At 38.6% G+C, this 21,470-nt stretch overlaps 1 protein-coding gene across 2 annotated transcripts; it reads right to left on the bottom strand.

Moving 5' to 3' along the window:
• Positions 1-389: 389 nt before the first annotated feature.
• Positions 390-16,220, bottom strand: LOC136855899 (alpha-(1,3)-fucosyltransferase C-like). 2 transcript variants are annotated; one of them, XM_067133340.1, is made up of 7 exons: positions 16,096-16,220; positions 14,658-14,752; positions 7,182-7,295; positions 5,873-6,082; positions 5,264-5,670; positions 2,554-2,671; positions 390-1,501 (listed from the first exon to the last, which is right to left on the bottom strand). In XM_067133340.1, the coding sequence occupies exons 2-7, from the start codon at positions 14,663-14,665 to the stop codon at positions 1,291-1,293; spliced, it is 1,068 nt and encodes a 355-aa protein (XP_066989441.1). In that variant the 5' UTR covers positions 14,666-14,752; positions 16,096-16,220; the 3' UTR covers positions 390-1,290. The 2 variants fall into 2 exon arrangements, with proteins under 2 accessions (XP_066989441.1, XP_066989440.1); XM_067133339.1 differs by lacking the exons at positions 14,658-14,752; positions 16,096-16,220 and adding an exon at positions 8,653-9,410.
• Between the last annotated feature and the right edge of the window lie 5,250 nt (positions 16,221-21,470).

Raw genomic sequence — 21,470 nt, 5'->3', positions numbered from 1 at the left:
CCCCCTCGTTTCCTAAATCCTGGATCTGCCACTGCGCTACTGACCTTACCAGTAAAACTTCACTGTTGGGTATAGGTTCATATTGGCAGTAGAGCTGTTAGGGATATGACCAAAGGTTCATATCTCCAGCAATCATTCTAGATATGTGAATCCGTATCTATAGCTGTGGCCTTTTTACTACCTTCTACAAGAGATGTTCTTGCTCAGTGGTGGTTAACATATTACAATGAATTTAATGTCCAGTTTTCTTGACCCTGGTACCAAGCTTTGTGTATGTCAAATCATCTCCTCCCATGAGAGCATTTATGAAAGTTTTCAAACATCCTAAACATTTGCCTTATAAGGTTAACCATCTAGAATGCCCAGTTTTGAAACTGAAATATTGCAGAGTTGGAGAAAACCATTTATTAGGCTCTGAACATTATGATTCACATAGCCACTTCTTTACCGATAATTATAGCAACCTATCTATTGCTTACCCGCAAACCTGACAGCCCCGAAAGTGTTTAGGAGGCAACTGGATATTTACGATTCCCTTCTATGTCAAACTACTTACACACAAAAAGAACCTTGAAAAAGAGGTAAGGGTCTGGACATGTACAGACTGATGATAGCTTCTTTTGATGAGGTATTAGTGACCCTAGACTTGACATCTGTTCCACAGGGAAGTGTTCTGGTACCATAGCTGTTTTAAAACCTTTACTAAGGACATGATTATTGACCATGAAATAAAGTAAGTTTTCATTACTGATTAACATCATCATAACCAGAGGGCTGGTTGGCTTTGTTTTTTCTTAATGAATACATCTGATCTTATTTAATATACTGCAAGTTTTTAAAAATGTAGTAACTAAATAAACTGAAAATTGTTAACTAAATACTCACTGCACTGTTTCTTTACCAAACAACCAGTGCTCATGTGTAAACCATAAATTTTACTCATTACCACTTGAACGAAAAGTATGAAGAGTGGACACTTGAGTTCATACATATCAAACATGCACATGTACACACAAAGGAATAAATTCATTGTTCTTTCAAGACATATACATGTATACGAGCATTTGATCTAGTCATAAAATAAGATGGTAGAATAGATAGCTAATGTAATTTGGTAAATTAATGACCCATTCAGCTTCTTAAACATGAATATGCTAATTTTTTACTACTATTACTAATGTACAATGTAAACACAATTAGTTTGATAATTAAGAATGAGAATGGTCAAGGTAGAGAACAACAGAGATTATAAACAAATCCTTGAAAATTCTGCTAGAATCTTCAACATTTTCAGTTTTTTTTGAGTTCCTTCGTAATAATACGCTCCCACTCATTACTTTCAAACATGTTTGGTCCTGGAACAAGACACTGTTCTGCAGTGTGCCTCCAAATCGAAATATTACGGTGATACCCTCGCACTGGGTCTGTGTGGAGTCGGTAGCACAACTCGCAAACACTTCCTCTCACCTTCGCTATCCAGAACTGCCGCCAAAAGTGATACCTGTTTGGCAAGAAATGAGGGCCCATAAAATTTCATGAATTATAAGAACAGAAAAATGCCCTACATATTTTCCATGACTAATAAACATGGTTTTTATAATTAAAGTAGTTTAATGAGCTTCATTACAAGGGCGCTGAGAGCCCTATTGTGACAGACAGGAAGGTCTTAGAAGAGGGAGAACATTCCTTCTATACAAGTTAGGCTGAAGGCCAAGTGCTGGGACCTACGGGGTCACTCAGCGCTGAAAGGAAAATTGAGAGAAAGTTTACAAAAGTGTATCAGGAGGAAAACCTCACAGTTACACTAAGAAATAATTGTTAGAAGAGGGTGGAGAGTAACACAGAAAAAAAGAAGTAAAGGAAATGGAAGGGGTTGCAGCTAGGGGCCAAAGGGACATTGCAAAGAACCTCAAGTAATGCCTACAGTGCACCATGCGTGAAGTGCACTGATGGCACTGCCCCCCCGTGGGGAGCATTTCTGTTACCTTGGGGACACAATGGACTGTGGAACAAGAGTTGAGAGAGCTGTAAGAGTAAGAAAGAACAGTAAGAAAGAAAATAGCTGCAGCAAAGAAGAAATTGAGAGAGTGAGCTAGACTACTGGAACATATGGTACGTAAAGCTTGCACATTCTATGCTAGTGGAACACACCACTGGCAGGGCAACGGGAGATCTTGAATCTTAAGTTTCAGTATAAAATTTTCATGGGCATCTCAGAAGTGTTCTTACTTTTTTTCTCTTGGGTGTTCCACATAGATATGGCTCATTTTTTATTGTGCCAATCATGATATTGATGGGTTATTATTTGAAAATAATGAGGACTGGTAAACTGATGTCTCACAAATTCACTGAATAAAAAAAAAGGTAATGCACATGTAAAATGAAGAAAACTATATCTCTAATTATGATTTGTAAGTTCTAGACAAAAGTACTGAAATCATCAAACAGGAAACCTTAATGATATGGCAATTAATAAAAATCTGTGGTAACTGACAAATTACTTCCACATTTTTATAAATATATCATTCTTCAATTTCCATATATATAAGTTACCTTCCGTAGGCTGCAGGATTCTTCAGCAAATCCTGTATCAGTTCTGCTAATTCTCTTGGATGATACATGCGAGCATTGATGTAGGACCCTGGTGGTAGAAAATGTTCGTACCCTCCTCCTGTTGGATATAAAGTACACTTTCCATGAAGAAAATCTACTACTACTAAGCCACATAGGTCAATATCTCTACAACAGGTTGGATGTTTATGCTCAAACTTCATGATTTGAAAAATCCGCACTCCTGATGATGTTAATATATTCTCCAATCAACCGAGTGTATTGCTGGAATGTTGCATGAAGAGGTACAAGAAAATTGCTCATGATTCCCAGGGAAAGGGTCATACAAGATTAATTTATTTCTGAAAATTAAATTTATACTTAGCTATCTTATAAATATCTCGAGCTTTTGTGAATGTCAAACTAATGATTGCTCAGTGGTTAAGAAAACTGTCTGGGGCTGAATATGGGTACCTTTATAAATGGTACTATTTTTGCTGAAAAAAAAAAAAAAAAAATGGTATAAGAGTCTCAGTTGAAGTTGGCAGGTGCTCCTTGTTGGCATAAGTATGTGGTAACATCACCACCCATTTTTGACAGTTGCAATTAGCAAAAGCCTCTGGTAGCTGGGTCAACGTACAGCAAGGAGATGAGTCGTTGCTGTTAAAATAAAAGTGTACTTCTAAGGCGTGAGGCTGCATTTTTATATCAAATGCATTGTGGCAGGTGTCAGTCACGCCTCTGTCTCTCCAAGTATGAAATAAAAGTTTCTGTGAAGAGACAGCAATGCTTCAAGAGTAGAACATTCTTTTGCCAGAGAAACCTCATGGAATCACTATTAGGTAAGGCCCTGTGCAACCATTTAGTGGACAGAGGGTATGAAGAATCTTCCTGCTATCAGAAAGTAAATTTACAATTCTAAACAGTTTTTAAAAGTGAGAAATTGAACTCTTAAAACTTGACATCAATAAAAATTGATGTGTGATTACACAGAGAACAGACTTAATGAACATGAAAAAATAAGTTTGACTGATGGAATGACTCGATTACTAACAGGGAGGACAATAACCATTAAGAAGGTTTAGGTGTGATATTTACCAAGAGTCTGAACTTGAAAATGAAAAACTGCTCTTCGCTTGATTTAAGTCCCTTCAGGGCAACATTAGTATGGCATTTCTATATGTTGCAAGAGAAGCTCCAGACAGCAGAGAAGCTTATTTTTATAACTATAGGATGTAGTAAGTAATGTACTGCTAAGGGTAATATACTGACTTGTTACAGTGATTTTAGTACAGTTACAGGTAGCAGCAATGATGATTTTGAGGACTACATGAGTTGCAATGACACTGGTGTCATTCATAAGAATGGAATGAGATTTGACAGCTTTTACACAACACCACTGTGATCAACGGAACTATATCTGAACACCCAAAATTCCATAAAGTACAGTTCCTTGGAAACAAAATTAGTTTTAAGACTTTTTCACCTGTATGAATGTGCATCTTGCATTCCTCTGGACAGAGAACCCACTCTCAAGGGAGGACTTGATTCTACCTGCTTAGTGTTAGTGAATTAAGTGTTGCATTTTGCTTTTGCCCCTGCAAAAATACGTCCACTGCTAGATGACGCTATGGTGGAGTTGTCTACATCATACCAGCGACTTTGCTGGACAGATGGTGAGATGCTTAAATGGCCAGAAACACTTCTTTCAGTTCCAAAAGATTTGACATGAAAGCCTTCTTCCTCTGTGGACCACTTTCCTGACGAAGTTACATCTGATAGATGGATGCCCCAGCCCTCTTTCGAAACATCAGTACACTCTAAGATAACTGAGTCCTGCCACACTGAGGTCTGCTCCCACGGGACTAGAACTGGCAGACTGCATAGATGTCTCGATGCTAACCTTGGTAACTACAGGGATCTTGGACAGAACTGGCTGTAACATACTAATCTTTAGAGAGAATTAAGATGACCCAATAATTTTGGTAACAACTGAGCACGAGGAGCTGAATATCAAAATAATTCCTGCAGGAGGGAGTAAAAACTTAGAATTTTGTCCAGGGTTGGTCAAACTAATGTCATGAATATACCGAGAACCATCCCCAAATAAACAAATCTCTTAGGTTGATCCAAACCTCACTTGTCCCATTTGATATCTGGGGCAAGATACCGGCAGATTCAGGAGTTACTCCAAAAACCTGATGTCTCACCTGTGAGCTCAAATTGCTATGAGGTGAAAATGTGGGTGAACACCTGTGAGAATGTCACTCAACACAGGCTTTGAACTGAAAGTTTGCTTTTCATGAGAACTGGAGGAATTTCCTTGAGGACAGGTGAACTGATACCTGAAAACAGGTGTCTTTCAGGTTGATAGTTCAAGAAAGTAATCTTTTTGATTGGAGCAATGAACCAAAACCAGATTGGAGCCAGACAAGAGGTAAAGTTGGAAAACCTGATGGAGGAAAGCAACGCAGATGGCGCAGAAGTGTGATGCAAAAAACCTTTAGTACCATTTACACTGATACACATAGTTAATGAATACCAGGTGTGTGTGTATTCAACAGTCCCCCCTGCTTTTCTGACCACAGCTTGGCAATGCACAGTTTTCTGAAAAAAATTAAGGATTTCCTATTTCTCTCAATGCCAAATGCTCTATACAGGCAACATATCTGTAAAGTTTAGGTCAAAAGAAAAGAAACCATGCTACACTTACCTCCCCATACTATTGGAACCAGGCCATGCACAAGTGGATTATAAGGCTTCTCTGATATGTAGTGATTGCAAAGGCTGTTCTCGAAAGCCAAGGAGAAAAGGTATTTTTTCCTTAGCCTCTTGATCCAGCACTTTGTATTGAAGGCTTGGTACCTAGCACCGCACTTGTAGTTTCCGCAGTCGCCATACTTGTCAACCCTTACGTATTTGGAGAGTTCGTAGACATACTCCTCTCTCTTGGAAGATGTGTTGCAGTTACTTGACATCCACACGACTGGCCAGCGCTGCTTTACGAAGGCCTTCCATTTCATCTCTTCAGTCTCCTCCAGACTTGGGGTCTTCTCCAGTGCTTGCAAGTACCATTTCAGGGTCTCTTTGTGGTACGCCAGTAGGTTTGCTCGGATGGGCCTATAGTATCAGGTTGTGGCATGTTGGTATTTTTAGTGGTAATGTAAAAAGCACAGATTTGTGAAGCAACGTACTGGTCCACATCAGATTGGACTATACCAATTGCAGGGCAGCGATATTACAAAACACTAAACAGACACTTATTTCAATGCACATATCAACACCTGTGTTGTCACAAGATCAAAACAGACGCGGGTCTTACATAAAGTTTTTATTCTTCGGTAGGAGATACCCGTTCATTGCCATAATGTCGGAAGAAATGTGGTAGCTCATCGTCCAGTTAAACTGATGACTGCCTATGTCCTCTGTATTTATCAAGCCGTTGACTCCTCTGACACTCAGAGGTGACTCAACATCCACCCACACCCATCGCTGGTCAGGAAACCTTTCAGGAAGATCGTTGGCTTCCATCCTTGAGAATAGAAGGGGTAGAACAAAAATGTCATCTTGAGGCAGGTCTACAGAACCAAGCAACTATAAGTGAAGGGAAAATATCTGGTTAATGCATAACTGTTATCAGAGACGGCTTGTGGTTAACTGACTGGGTGCAACTCAGAGAAAGGTGAGTGAAAGTTTTTAGAAGCATTTAAACACTTTCAGGACAGGGTTACCAAATGTCCAATAGGCTATATCCAGGGTATGTCCTGCATTTCAAGATTCTATCCCCTGTTCAGCACTGACCTCACAGGGGTACCTTAATTGTCCTGTATTTGGTTCACTTTCAAATTTTGCATCAAAACATATTTTTACTACTTTAATTTTGCTTTATGGAAGTTCTTACACCTTTCCACTGATAAGTTGACCACACAAAGCAGAGCACATAAATTTTCAAGTGTTGGAACTAAATCTATCACGAAATTTAAAAATGTTACTCCAGGGACTGCTAAGGATATAATTGCCTCTTCACTTTTGTAGCCACAATGTTGGAATTCTTTATGTAAACTGTGCAATATTTCCAAGATAAAAGGTTTGCTGATAAAGTTATTGCAAGTAAAAGCCCTTCCAAATGAGACCTCAGAAACTATAGCAAGAATGTTTTCTCGATGAAGAGTGTTCACCAGAGAAAAAAATCGAAATTGTCTGAATGTTGCCCTCGAAGCTATCATACAAAGCATATGGAGCCTAAATTGTTAATATAGAGATTTTTATGTGCAGGCACTAAGAACAAAGGATGTTGAGCTACTGAATGTTATCCTGGATGTTGAAAAGATAAAATGTATTTGATAATGTTTTGGATAAAGGCAGAGCAGAGAAAGAGATTAACTATGGTGTATGTGGGGAGATATACAGAGCAGGAGCTCTGTAGAAGTGGCTGACCAGAAGAGTGCCTAGGTAGGTAAAAGTTGGAAAGCTTGAAAAGACTGCTCACGCAAATTTTCCTTTAGGACGTAAACTACGGTTGGGAGACATGCGAGAGCAAAACCTTGGAAGGAACAGGTGGGGACGATACGTCTGTACTGAGGTGAGGAGGTTTTGCATTACTTGCAGCTGAAATAGGAAGAGTAACATACCCATCAGATTTGAACAGCAGGGCGTGAGCTTCTCTCAATCTGCTTCTGTCGTACGTGAATTCACACTTCCACTTTGAGCAGCCCTCTTCCTGGAATTCTCTCACTGTTCCAAACCTGAAATTGAAATGGCATTGTGCATGCATTATACATTACCTTGGCTATATTACATGAAATATCCCTTGTACTTACATCATTTCAAGTACTGTGCAACTGCTATGTAGCAAGTTGTACGTAGCAGTTATAAAAGACGATTTCGGAATATTAGGCTTCTAACCTTTCTAGGCTATTTCACTTTCACTAGTGTCAGCAATTTCTCTTCACCGTCTCCAATCAGCATTGCAACATCTGCAAACATCAGTCACTCTGCACTCCATTCATGACAATTTTTCTCATTCCAAAACATTGCATTTAATCACTTGTCGTTATTCTCACTTCTCCTACCCATAAAAATATTAAACATCCTTGGAGTTATATTTTAGACCTTATTTTACACCAAATCAAAACAATTTACAGTACTCTCTCTTTCGTCTGATATTGGGTATCTTTTGTACAGTGAGTTTAAACATAACTTTGTGCATATGCTATGCTGTTCTACTGCTTCATTTTACCATGTTGACTCCCTCAAGTACAGACCTACCCTAATATTCAAAATTAACGTTGGGTGGCCACTGTACAGATGCTAATTTGCTTTTACCTAACTTTTTATCTACTTACTTCTCTTTGCTATGTCTGTATTCTCTATTTTCTCAATGTCTCTCATATTACCTTAAATTTCATGTTACTCCCTTAATTAATCAATAAGAGTAAATGTGAAATACAAAAAACACCGAGTCCATCTATTTCAGATATAGGTTATGCTTCAGATCTTAGAATTTGTACACCATGCAAAGGTCATGGAACAACTCTGCCCTAAAATGGAAAATTGCAGTATCTGCAAAATCAGTAGGAAGGTAAAGGAGTATCTACCATTTTTCTCAGTTTTGTATTTTTTGCAGATACTGCAGTCTTCCATTTTAGGGGAGAATTTACTTAATTTGTGAAATGTCTAATTTCAAGTATGCCATATAAACTGGCTACAAAATATACCCTAGAATAAATAATCATCTACGTCTAAGGAATAAAGTTATGTATTTTGAATCAGGCCAGAATCATCATACTTCATGTTAATGATCATAAAAGAATTGAAGTAGCCACTACGTATACTGCTAAGGTTAAGACAACTTATCCTAATGGGTTTAATGACTTCTGTTCCCTCCATAAAATGTGTAACTTGAATTTACCACGAAATTTTTATAATAGTTCTGTTATAGAAAGATAAGGAATGACGTCATAACAGAAGAAATGTATACACTGATCTCAATAATCTTTTGGAAGAAATGAATGAAACTAAAGAGTAATTCAATCGGTAAAAACTCTGGGATGAAAGTGCAATAAAAGCATTTAAGACGAAAGATGGAAAAACAAAATTAACCTCCACTCCCAAGACGTCTTGGGATTGTACCAGTTCGTCCAATAAAGGACGATCTTCTTCTCCGTATTCGGAGGAGGAATCTTCAGGTCGTCGCCATCCCGGATGAAATCGCTCAAATGTCCGAAGTACGCGTCGAGATGATCTAATCCACTTTTTAATCCGGTTGGATTACCACCTCCGCCAAATCCCACCGAGAGGGGGTTTCTCTCGGCAGTGATGCCTCGGGCTGTAGGCCTAATGTCGATTTCCACAACGTCATTTTGAATTATTTGCAGGTTTTCTTCATTCCAGCGATCACGGAGCACCGACGATGATAATGCAACAGCAATAAGAGTCCAGGAATAGACGTATAACTTTCTTCGAGTACAAAAACTCTTTAGGATAAATTGCATAATTGCAAATAACCTTCAAGAAGTTTTTTTTTTTTTCTGGCCGTTGTTCTCCTCACCTCTTTCTGTTCTAACTGCGTAATCTTAAGAGTTTCGATTATCAAACATACTACACGACACCAGATATTTCTTTGACCCACTTTAGACTGAACAACGTTGCTGTTGACACGTCACGAATTCTGTACGGTTGGAACCCGCGATATGATTCACCTTTCAAAAAACGGCGAAAAAAAAATGTTATTTTCAAAACCTCTCAGGCTGCTCCTTCTGAAAATCTATCTCACAGTAAACTCACAGTAGGTTCCGAGTTCCTGTGGCTCACAGTACACTTGTCGCTAGGTACTGAGGGTGAAGATTTACATGATCCTCAGCTGTTCGTCTCTCGGTAAAAATTATACTTTACAAGTCCCCGCCTATATTAGACCCCGCCTTTTACCTACAATAAATGAGTCTACTCTTTCCACTGCCCCTTTCTCACTATGCCTTGGATTCATCTGTCAATTCCTTTGGCAAATTTATCAATAACTCTTCACTACAATAGCCTTTTATTTATTTCTGTACTGCCTGTTACCTGACTTTCATGACTCTGTCAGCAAGATTTCATAACCAAAACTTTACACCATTTAACTGTCATTTGCTTATTGCAAACAACTTCCAGATGGGTCGATGAAATGATCACATTCTTCTCTTTTGATATCTTTCGTTCCTAACGATGATAAATGCTTGTGAGGTCATTTATAAATCTCACTGGAGAAGAATACTTTCTGTAGGTGATGTTTTGAGACTTGGAAAATGGGAACTGTATCTGGATTAACTCTTCTTGTTACCATTTCCTATGACTAAAACGCTGTTCTGATAAGAATGCTACCATTCACATCACAGCGATCAAACTAAGAAGACGTAAATTCGAGAGAGAGAGAGAGAGAGAGAGAGAGAGAGAGAATTTTAGGCCTACATGCCAAGCACTGGGGGATCTAAGGCCATTCAGCGCTGAAACGGAAATTGACAGTAAAGTTTGAAAGGTGTAACAGGAGGAAAACCTCGCAGTTGCGCTATGAATCAACTGTTAGGAGAGGGTGGACAGTGAGATGGAAGAGAGAGAATATGAACGGAGGTACAGTAAAAGGAATGAAAGCAATTGCAGCTAGGGGCCTAAGGAAGGGACGCTGCAAAGACCCTTAAGTAATGCCTACATTGCACCGCATGAGGTGCACTGACGGCCCTATCCCCCTGAGAGAGAGAGAGAGAGAGAGAGAGAGAGAGAGAGAGAGAGAGAGAATCAAGTATCAGGCTTTAATCATTTACAAGCACCTTAATTCTCAACGCATGTATTTAATACGTCAAAAGCTTAAGTAAAACTTTCGTGGTTTTTGCGTTAAATATAAAACTCCTTTTCCCCAGTCAAAAACATCGCTGAATATTTATGAAACAACTGCGGACACACCTGCGCATCACACCTGCGCATAACACCTGGCGATTCCGATATGTTTCAAGGGGAAACCGAATTCTTTAATCAATCACCACACACTCGTAATTACATAAACGCGTTTTGTAATTTCCCGGCACTTTCGATTTCCTTCGCGGCGTGGAAACTAGAAATTTTATTCTCACGCTCTCAAAGACAGCCTAAGTCTAATGCTGATTTCTTGCGTGAGATGGAATGAATAAAACTTGCTATTGGTGAAAACTTCCGGGGAGGTAAAAGGAGCAGCCTGTGGCATTTGATAAAATTGAGATAAAATTACCTAGATAGGTAGGCCTACTTATTCATATGGTATCCACATGCCAGCAAATGTTGATGGGCAAGAAAACGTTTCAGATACGTATCATCTTTCATAGGCTTTTGTGCTGAAGCCTTTTGTTATATCATTATGATAAATATGATAAATATGAAGAGGCTATTTTTTCTTTTACATAATAATAATGTACTTCCCTTATTATGGCTTTACTTCTTGCACGCATTTCAAACTAGGGTAGCCTATGTCTATGTGTCTTACGCCATTTTTTGACAATTGCAATAAATTTTGCTTAACTCTTTAAGGTAAGGAGTAACAGTAAACAGTAGCTGATGCTTGATATAAGTTAAGCTATGATGTAAGTCCGTATAGTAAGGATTTGCTAATTTTGTCGTAAAGGTATAGATTCTATTAATAGCACTATTTTCGGTCTGGGGATACTGTAGTGTTCCATAAATGGCATAAAAATCATAATTAAACGAATTCATGATTTCACCGAGTTACAACCGCAATACCCCTCCCCCCTCTCTTCCATCCCCGCCTCGGTATTTGACAGTAGATGCAAATAGCCTACTAATCCTTAAAACGTATATGTGTATAGTACATTTTCTACTCAGTCACATATTCTTCTACTTCTCAAAATATCCGCGGAAACTCGTGTTAACCTTATACGTGTCCTGAACAGAACGCAAAATAAGAAAAAAGTGTTTTCTTATCTCGCATTGTCTGCTGTAACTTACATGAAAGAGTAAGTTGTTAATTTCTTGGAAATATATTTTTATTAGCGTGTACCTACAAAAAGAAGCATAGAAACTATTTAATTGCAGATATAGCTATTAAAGTCATCTCAATAATATAACACTGATTTCAACATTTACATAAATCGGGAAAATGCCAGGCCGCCACAGGCTATTCCTTTTACCTCCCCGGAAGTTTTCACTAATAGCGAGTTTTATTGATTCCATGTTTTTCGTAGATTCTGGTATTCAAAGAAAGTTTATAATAACATGTTTTTCTTATGCTTAGTGTAATTTATCCCAGTTGGTGTTAAAATATGTGAAAATAAAAAAAATTTTGCAGCGTGCAGCCGAAAACAAGCTCCAGTCGTTGACTTCGGCGGGTATGTTATTAAATTTAGACTTACCATCACAATACTTTATAATCTCTTTATTCGCTAACATTATTTATCGACAAAACTTATCTCTGAGGGAGAAATTTAGGTTAGCAAATAAGTTTCGATTCACATTACTTGGTAATTATTTGAAAACAATGATGCTATTCGGACAAAATACTTGCAACCAATCAGCTAGCAGGAAACTTTTCCGAGCTAAAAGGGCATCCCTGAGGGTCGGCGCAAATGCGCCTCGGTAAAAAAAAAAAAAGTTTAAAATTTTATTCTCACGCTCTCAGAGACAGCCTAAGTCTAATGCTGATTTCTACCGTGAGATGTAGTTATTCCTGTATCTAATGTCTGACAGCGTAAGATCTGTGGAATGGAATGGAATATAAAAATTTAGGCCAAAGATCATGTACTAGGGTCTATGAGGTCATTCAGCTCTGGAATGGAAACTGAGTAATAACGTGTTATAGTTGTAATAGTAGGGAAAACCTCGAAGTTGAACTATTAGACAATAAAGGAAGATAATGGTGGGTGGGATACCGTGGTACTTTTGATAATTTCTACGTGTCAGAAGTTGCTAGAAATGTAATTACACAGTTAAAAGGTGATAGTTTAGTGTTGGAGAAATAAGGATGGCTCCAAGGCATACCTTTGATGGACAGATTAAGAAAAGAAAACTGTGCTTTGTAGTTGATATTGGGCCTTGAATGTCTGACTTCCTGTGGGGGATGGTCAAGGAAGAGATACAAAGGAGTTTGGATTATGACACAAACAAGCAATGGATAGCCTTACAAGCTACAAAATTAACATAGCATATTTTACCTTATACCCAAGTAGAAATCATTTTGGGATGTAGATTAATTGCACAATGATATTACAATCAATTATGAATACAAATGTTTATATCCGAGTACCACAGTGCTATTTGTCAATCTGGCACCATTGTTCAGTGAATGTTATATTTGTATGTGGAGATGGAGATTGTTGTATTGTAAGGTTTGTGATTCTGTTAACTGAATGACTTCACTTGCCATCTTGGTACGTGTGAATTATTGTTCCATTTTTCAAATATATATCATTACCACTTCTAATTTTCATATTCTTACTAGTGTAGGCTAACTGTTCTATGAAACATGACAGCAATACCCAAGATATTTGGTAACTGCACCATATTTGCAATAAATCAAATACCACATAATTCTCTTCATTTTTGTGTTTACGATTTTGTGATAGTAAACGTGGAGTAATTTATACAGTTATTATTAAATACAGAGAAATGAAAATAAGGAAATACACTGCTTGATTATTTCATTACTAGTTACAGCACAGTACTGCAATGTCCTAAATTTGATAATATGTGGAAAAAGCGTAAACATACAAAACAGAACATAAATAAAAAATAAAAAGCTCTAATGAAGTCAAACGTCTGCCTACCCTTCTAAACTATCATCCCACACTGCACTGCCAACACCTCCCCCACCTCCCATCCCAGGAAACTCCTTCCCTGGCCACCAACCTTCTCTATCAACCCTTTCTCGGTGAGATTATTCCTGTAAACAGTGTTACTATCATACCATCCTATCACCCCAGCCATCTGGCTCCCCCCGCCACCCCCTTCCAATCCTGGAAACTTTCCCTGGCTTCCTACACCCCAAAAACACTTTTTCAGCCTTTTATGAGTGTAGGAAGTGTTACCAACATTTCCTTAGACCCGCAGAAAGTTGCTAACCATTTGAGAGCAGTTTTCCTATATACTGTATATATACATAGCCTATATATCTTTGGTCGCTGGGGTCAGGTTATGCTCTGATAATGTCAAGCTTCGGATAACGTGAAATCAGATAATCGAGGGATTGCTACATAAAAAATAATGGTTTGCATTTCCAAAGGTACAATCAATATTTGATTAATGGATAATGAATTAATACCTGTTTGTTAGAATCCAAAAGTATTGAAGAATGCATGATACAGTAACAATTATGTCATTTTTTTTTATGGAATATAATGGACAATTTGATGGTAGTAGACCCATTCCTCCTGATAAACAGCCACTGAGGATTCACGTAAGTATCCAGATATCCCCTTTGCAGTTCAGCGTGAAAAACCTCTCGCTCAAAGGAGGCAATGGATAGTCTCTAGGTGTGATGGGCCAACGACTCCATTTCCTGGTGATACCTATCTACATTTGGCTGGCATAACAGGTTGTGCCACAGGGGCAGCTCTCTTGGGACCTCGGAAAGCAGAGCCAGCAGGTCCAGATACCACTCAGCATGAGGCCAGTTCAGTGCTACCAGCATTGGCCTGAGATTCAGAGTTATCAGGACTCTGCTGATGATTTTCCGAATCAGGCAAAACAGTGGCAATGTGTATGCGTCGAAGTGGTCCTATGGGTGTTGGAGAGTATCTTCCATGGCTGCTCATAGGTTGATTACTATTGAGCAAAACACCAGCAACTTCCTTTTGTGCCTAGTGGAAAAAAGGTCTATGCTCTGAGTCCCCCACACCCAAGAAGGTGGGTGCAAAGAGCCTAAGAAAAGACGTCTGCATCTGACAGTGGCCGAAAGCAAAGTGGAGTGCAGAACGACAAGTGGGGGTTCCCCCTACCCACTGATAGTTATCTACCTTGTCAGAATGTTTTTAACAGCTGTTCCATGTATGTACTTGTGTAGGATCAAATAAGCCATTGTCTTTCCCGTAGACTTGTAAACAGATGCAGACTTGTAGACTTGTAAATAGATGGGTGGTTTTTCCTCAACTCACATGTTCATGTTCCTGGTCACGCTAGCGGGCAAAGGAGCACTGACTAAAGTAACCTCTCTTTAGTTTGGCATAAGACTGAAAGAGCAATGGTGACCCTGTGTGAGAGACACAAGTCAGAAAGCAGCTAAAATCTAGATAATAAAATGAAGGGTTCATATAATAGCTTTACTGACCCACTTACTTGTGTAAGGGGTGCTTGACTGAGTAATATACCTGCACCTGTGCCTTATCCAGAACTTAATCAGTCTAAGCTGCTGCTTCAATCATGTGGTGACATAGGCTATGATGATTTTTAGCTAACACTGAAATGGCAAATGAGAAAATCATATTTTACAATGATTTTTCCTCAGCCAAACTGTTCCCCAACACTGGCTTCAAGCATTCAGGTAGACAACAAGAGGCACAAAATTTCTTGTCACTTCTGCCACCCAAGTTACCAGGAAAATTGACAAGTTCCGTTTACCATTGTAAACAGAGCTAGAGGGCGCTTTTATTCCGAATTATTAAATCAAACTATTCTTCCAGTCTTCACTGATCATAATATCATTCACATCTCCATTCATATATATGAAAACTATGCCAAATTAGAGTGTCACAAGGAAGAGAGACCACGCTTTCTGGAGATGCAAAGCTAACCTAACAAAAACACCTCAAATGTTATAGGTGAAATCGATGGGATCTCTTCGATGGGATCTGTAAAAACCTGGCTACATTAAATGGAACCAATGCACCAAGTGAATCTGAGTGAACTGAACCTTCTGGATGTAAATTTAAGTCTAAAGAGGGATGGGTAAACATAGGAAACTCACATTTGCAACTCTGGAAAGCAATTACGGTTTAAAGTAAAAATTTACCAGAAAACACTTTACCAAAGTAAAAATACAGAAGCAACATACAAAAGTTTGGGCTCTTTGTACTTTCTCTCTTTTTAATTTACTTTATTCTTGGCAGGGGTTGGGGGGTTGGGGAAGGCAAACCCTCCCACTGCCAAGTAGGACCCCATGCCCTATATAAAGATGAATTAAAGAACATTAGGTTAATATATAAGCCTATACTACCGGAGTAAGGTCCTTTCCACACCATGCATAGTATTAAGAAGGTAAATGGAGCATTGTCTACAAGCCATACTGGGATGAACGTAAAACTTAACGAGACTGCAAATTTATCATTAGGTAAATTTCTCAAATGATCTTACCTGTCCTGTTTTACACACACACACTTCTATATCTTTAGTCGAAAAATTACATTAATAAACGATATCTTCGTCCGGCAGTCCCCTTTACGAATACCAGATAAGCAAGCGGAAAAATCAAGACTTCCTTGCTTTCAATTTCTCATGTTTTATTGTGGATTCTGAGAGGGCACAGGACCTCGCCTTGGGGTGAAACTGTTTCCTACTGAGAACATTATGGAACAAACAGATAAATATAATAATTACCTTCCAGAAATGCCTATTGACAAAGGTCCCGTGGAGAAATGTCCAAATCCGCACGACGTCAATTTTCTGAGTCACAAACAGTCACTGTGATGCAAAGGTTCAACCACAACTGCCATAAATGTCAACATCAAGTCTGGTTACGTTCCTAAATTTCTTCGTAACGGCAAAAATTAAACATCAGCCCTCACTCTTATTTCTGTGAGAGATTTTGATTAATTTTATATTAAAGTATGGTCAGTATATCTGTCTCATTTGATGTAAATGGTCATATAAGCAAGGTAGATGGCCGTTTTTCTTGTTTTTTAAGAATATACTTATCCGACTGGAATAAGAGACGACAGACGAGTGACATTTGTTTGTTTATGTGTTGAGTAAAAGGCTACGAACTCTATAAAGCCTTTATTAACATTGTTTTATACATACAGTACCAATCTAAGTGCACGTTCAGATGTAGTATTTAAGCTGTGTAATTCATATACATGTTCGAATTTTATTTACATCGTATTAAAGAGCAAGAGAAAATAGATAGACGTCCCTGGTAGAGAGTAGATTATTCCTAAGTCAACATTACTATGGCCATGGCTACTCTCCTTATATTCATCTCCTTCATTAAGGTAAATCATTTTCATGAAAATCCTTAGAATTTTAATAATATAAAAATAAAGGTAAATAATTTGAATTGAAATCCTTTGCATTTGAAATGCATAATAATAATTTAAAGTTTTTTTTAAGTTGGCCTATTTTCCTTCACTGTCTCGGCAAAACAATCTTTTCCTCATGCGATATTTCCTATAGGCATATTTATGGGGTACAAGGGAGAAATAAGAGCCTTACATTTAACCTAAACCTCATCCATGGCATAGCCTAATTTAAGTTTCGCTCGGACACAACATCCGACCATGAACAGGGACGTTTCAGTGACCCTCAAATCCACTCAAGCCTAACCTCTTATAGTACGCGTTTTGAACATAACTGACAATCAGTGCAATAGCAGTTGAGTAGTTTTAGAGATAGTGGACCCCCTTTCATACCCTTTAGGGGGTTAGTGCCATCAGTGCACCTTATGCGGTTCACTGTAGGCATTACTTAAGGTTCTTTGCAGCGTCCATTCCTTAGGCCCCTAGCTGCAACCCCTTTCATTCCTTTTACTCTACTGTCTTTCATTTGTTTTCCACCCTCTCCTAACAGTTGATTCATGCTGCGACTGCATGGTTTTTCTCCCGTTTCACCTTTCAAACTTTTTTGCTGTTAATTCCATTTCAGCGCTGAATGACCTCATAGGTCCCAGTGCTTGGCCTTTGGTCTAATCCCTCCATATATCAAATCCCTTGTATGGTACAATTATTAGGAACCACAGTGGAAAACCAGGGTTTTGGGATGGGGGAAAACACAATGCATTCAGACCTGATCTAACCTAAGGCGCCAGGTCTTCACCTGGACCCCATGCTTAACCTAACCTAGGTCACTGTAAATTGAATGAAATAAAACGGTTGGGACCTAACCTAGCCTAGGATGCTGGATCCACACTTTGCATGGTGAGTCACTTCAAGTGCTGGGAGGTTCTAGTCATGTTACACTCAGGGCAGGATGGTTTGTTACACAGTAATGCACCATCAGTAGCTACCTCGCTCTCATATTTATCTGATTTTGCCATTCAGGTTACTAAGATGATGCCGTCTCTGGAGTACCTGCAAAAGATATAGTCTGTTTTTAGCATCTTTCTTGGCATTTCTAGACAGCCATTCGGAGGAGCAGGGCCAGGGATGTGACACAGGTTGGTGGTGCAGGTGCATGAGTGGGCAGTAGCTCACTTGGTAGAGCTGTTGGCCAGGATTCCAGGTACTCTGAATATAGTAGCAGACAAGTTCAGGTGCCAGAGTCAGGTGATAGGGACAAGATGGTCTTTACACCCAAGCATTGTGGAGAGACTCTTCGAGCAATGGGGAGCTCCAATATAGCTCTGTATGCCACCAGGGACACAACAGAAAGCTTCCAGTATTCTGTTCAATAGTGCCGGACCCATGGGCTGCTATGGAGGACGCCTTCCAGCACAGTCTAGTATCCTATGCGGTCCTTCTGTTTTGCTTGATTCTTTGGGTAATCAACATTCCTTATTACCCCAAATCTCAGGTCTACTCTGGTGACCCTCAAGTGGCCACATGCTGAGTGGTATCTAGACATGCTAGCTCTGGTAACCAGGCTGTGAAGTGATGGCAGTTCACGCCTGCAGACTATCCAGCGTCTCCTATGAGCAAGAGGCTTTTCTTGCTACACAGCTAGTTAACGACCTAACAAGCTACATCCTATGTAAAGAACTTCAGGTGTGTATGTTAAGAAAAATACAAATTACTTTTACAATTTGCTATTTTTAAGGGTCGCAACTATAAAACAAGGCAGGGGAATGTAAGAATTTCCAGATTGTATTGTATCTGTGATTATGAACTAACATGTCATGTTTGAAGTTCAGTAAATTGCATAGACAGGTAATCAGTACCTGTTTGCTGTGATATTGTTAATGAATTTTTAATGAATTTTACTAATAGTGTTTGTTTTCCTTTACAGATTCATCTGCTTCAGAACGGTAGGGTCACCATTATACACGTGTGCCTTGGCTTGTAGATTTTAAATTTCCAATGTGATTCTGCAATAGCACTGCAAAGGTAAAGGCAAACATATAATGTTGCAAGGGATGCTGTTGGTTAGTTTTAAGTTTCTTGCAACATGGTGTGCTTCAAAATGAGCACTATGCTTGACACCCTTCTAAAATGCTTATAACTGCCTATTTTTGTAGTTCAAACACCAAAAAACCCTTATAAACGCTTATACGTACCTGCTGATTTTAATAGTTTTATCATGAAAAATGTATTTAGTCACGCAAATAATACGAAAATAGGGTAAACTCCCGTATTTGTGTTCTCACGATTCACTGACTCGTGTATTTGCGGATTTCTCTGTGGAATGTATCTACCCATTATTCGCAGAAAATTCACCCATTTGCTGTATTTTTCACTGAGAAATATTCACTAATTACTGTATTTTCATATCATTTTCATGACTAAATGCACTTTTTGTGATAAAACTATTAAAATACTCAGGTATAAGCATTTTTAGAGGGTTTTTCTTCTGTTTAAACTATCAAAATAGACAGTTCTAAGTGTTTTTAGAGGGGTTTTAAGTATTCGCGGAGTTTAGCTGTTCGCGGGGGTGGGGGTGAGGTACGCATCCTCTGCTAATATGGGGGGTTTACTGTACAGTAATTAGTGAATAATTCTCTATGAAAAATTCCGCGAATAGGCGAATTTTCCGCGAACAGTGTGGATATGCGTTCCACAGAAAATTCCGCGAATGGGTGAAACTGTGAGTCCATGATCTATGGATTCTTTATCATAACTGCTAACAAATGTTATCCATATTTCATGCAATTGGGACTTCGTTCAAGGTGTTGTTTGTTGATTTGAGCGTTTTGTGTGGTACTGGAAATGTCCAGGAAATTTTTCTTGTGCACACCATTCAACTATTTCTTGCCTGTACTGTGCATAATTTGTATATTCTGATGGCATTTTATGTGTTATGAATTTTGTTTTGTGTTTTATGTATGATTTGATATTCTGCCAAGTTTTTGTGATATGCTTTAATGTGCATGGTTATTCTTTAATGTTGGTGATCATATGCTTTTTTTTGAACTGTATTTTGTCAAAAATGGGACTATATGTAGAAAATATGCATTCTAGCCAAGGCACACTGTATAGATGCTACTTTGAAGGCTTTTCTAGAATAAAAATGATTGGTAATTCAATTAATACTTTGATATATTTTGTAACTGCAAGAGGTTGATTGTAAAATAGCTCAGAGCTATGAACAGATTCAGTTTGACAGCAAAAACTAGCCTTTTAAGAACAGTTTAACCAGAACTGCCACCCGTCCTCAGGCACAGTGTACTGGAATTAGCATCTCTATTAATAGGATTATTTTTGCATAACGTTAGTCCCTTAGTGTACAGAAGGCAAAGATAGCTGAGGGAGTTCAATGGTTTGAAGTTCTTTGAGTAGTAAAAGTTACGTAGCCCAGGATTTTTGCTAAGATAACTTGTGCGCACTTTCACAGCTTCACGCCTGTGCCTGTGACCTTGTTCTTCTGTGAAATTCTGTGTAAAGTAATATTTGAACAAAACATTCACAATATTCGACAGATTTAAACATTAGAATCCATAATTACAGAAAAGCAAACACTTATGTACTATTCAAAATAGCCTTCAGGGTTTCATCTACGGTGAAAAAACCTTCGCGAATGGATGTTGCAGTTGGTGAGTGTTAAAGATGATGATTTATATGTTCATCTTATCCAGTTACACATTTTTTATGCTTATGTCCTGCTATAAGTGACTCCTGTATATTTGTGCACTTATTTCCTCTCAGAATATTATAGTAGAGTCACTTTCAGGTTTCTAGGTTGCCTGTTAGTGTTTTCCTTTGTCCTGGTGCCATGTGAAATCTCACGAGGCTTTCTAGAAATGGAAACATGTTTGGGCCCAGTTGGGAGGGTTTTGCGTACTGACCAAGTGTTTCAGTTAGTAAAAACGAGATGCTTTGAAACTATCATTAATGCTAAGGGATTCGTATGGTCTGCTAAACGTTAGTTTGTAGAAATGCACACCCAGGAACTTGAATGATCATGATACCAACATTGTGTACATCTTAATACAAAAACTTTAGGTGACAGAATGCGTACTTGTATTGCCAGTTGTGATAAATTTAGTCTGATTCTTAAATATGAAGCTTGTAATGAATTCAGCAGATTAAGCCTGGCAGTGAAAGATTGTGTGTGTGTTTTGGGGGATTTGGGGTCCCGTAGGAAGGGGAACTTGACCCTGCCCCCTAAAACACACATGGCATGGCGTAAAGTTCTTTCCTTCTTCGTCGTGCCCTGGTAGATAGTAATTGAAGTATGAATATGGTTGTGTATGATATTTGGGTTGCTTGGAGCTAATTACAAAAGTGAGGAAAGTGAATAGGTTAAGTGTTAATGCAGTGAGATTATGGAAGTTAACCCTTTCATAGCGGCACATATCAACGCAGGAGGAGTTGCAGTGTGTATCGTATGATACTTCCCAAGCATCTATTCCTTGATGCTGATAAAGTTGTCCACACTTTGTATTTCTCTTTCCCCCATTTTTATTGTTCAGTTATGTGGGATGTAGTTCCTCCACAGTGTTTCCACCATTGACCTTGGACTTTTGCATTGCCCTAATCCTGAGGGAGTGTTTTTCTCTCTGATGTTTACTTTCATCTTCTGGTGTTTGATATTGCCAACCTCAAGGATTCCCAGATATTTGTAGCCAGTCTTATAAAATTTGCATTTCGTTCTTGTTCCCTAGA

Source organism: Macrobrachium rosenbergii, chromosome 33, assembly GCF_040412425.1.
Source record: "Macrobrachium rosenbergii isolate ZJJX-2024 chromosome 33, ASM4041242v1, whole genome shotgun sequence".
NCBI lineage: Eukaryota > Metazoa > Arthropoda > Malacostraca > Decapoda > Palaemonidae > Macrobrachium > Macrobrachium rosenbergii.
The sequence above is the reverse complement of the archived record's forward strand: the minus strand, read 5'-3'. Positions and strand labels throughout refer to the sequence as shown.

What these genes read in the sequence shown, in the direction of transcription:
- LOC136855899 (XM_067133339.1), bottom strand. Translation starts at nt 9,044, where the DNA reads ATGCAATTTATCCTAAAGAGTTTTTGTACTCGAAGAAAGTTATACGTC. An exon ending in GGTTCCAATAGTATGGGGAG is followed by an intron (nt 2,672 to 5,263) that starts GTAAGTGTAGCA and finishes TATATCCAACAG; the next exon opens with GAGGAGGGTACGAACATTTT. An exon ending in AATCCTGCAGCCTACGGAAG is followed by an intron (nt 1,502 to 2,553) that starts GTAACTTATATA and finishes CTTGCCAAACAG; the next exon opens with GTATCACTTTTGGCGGCAGT.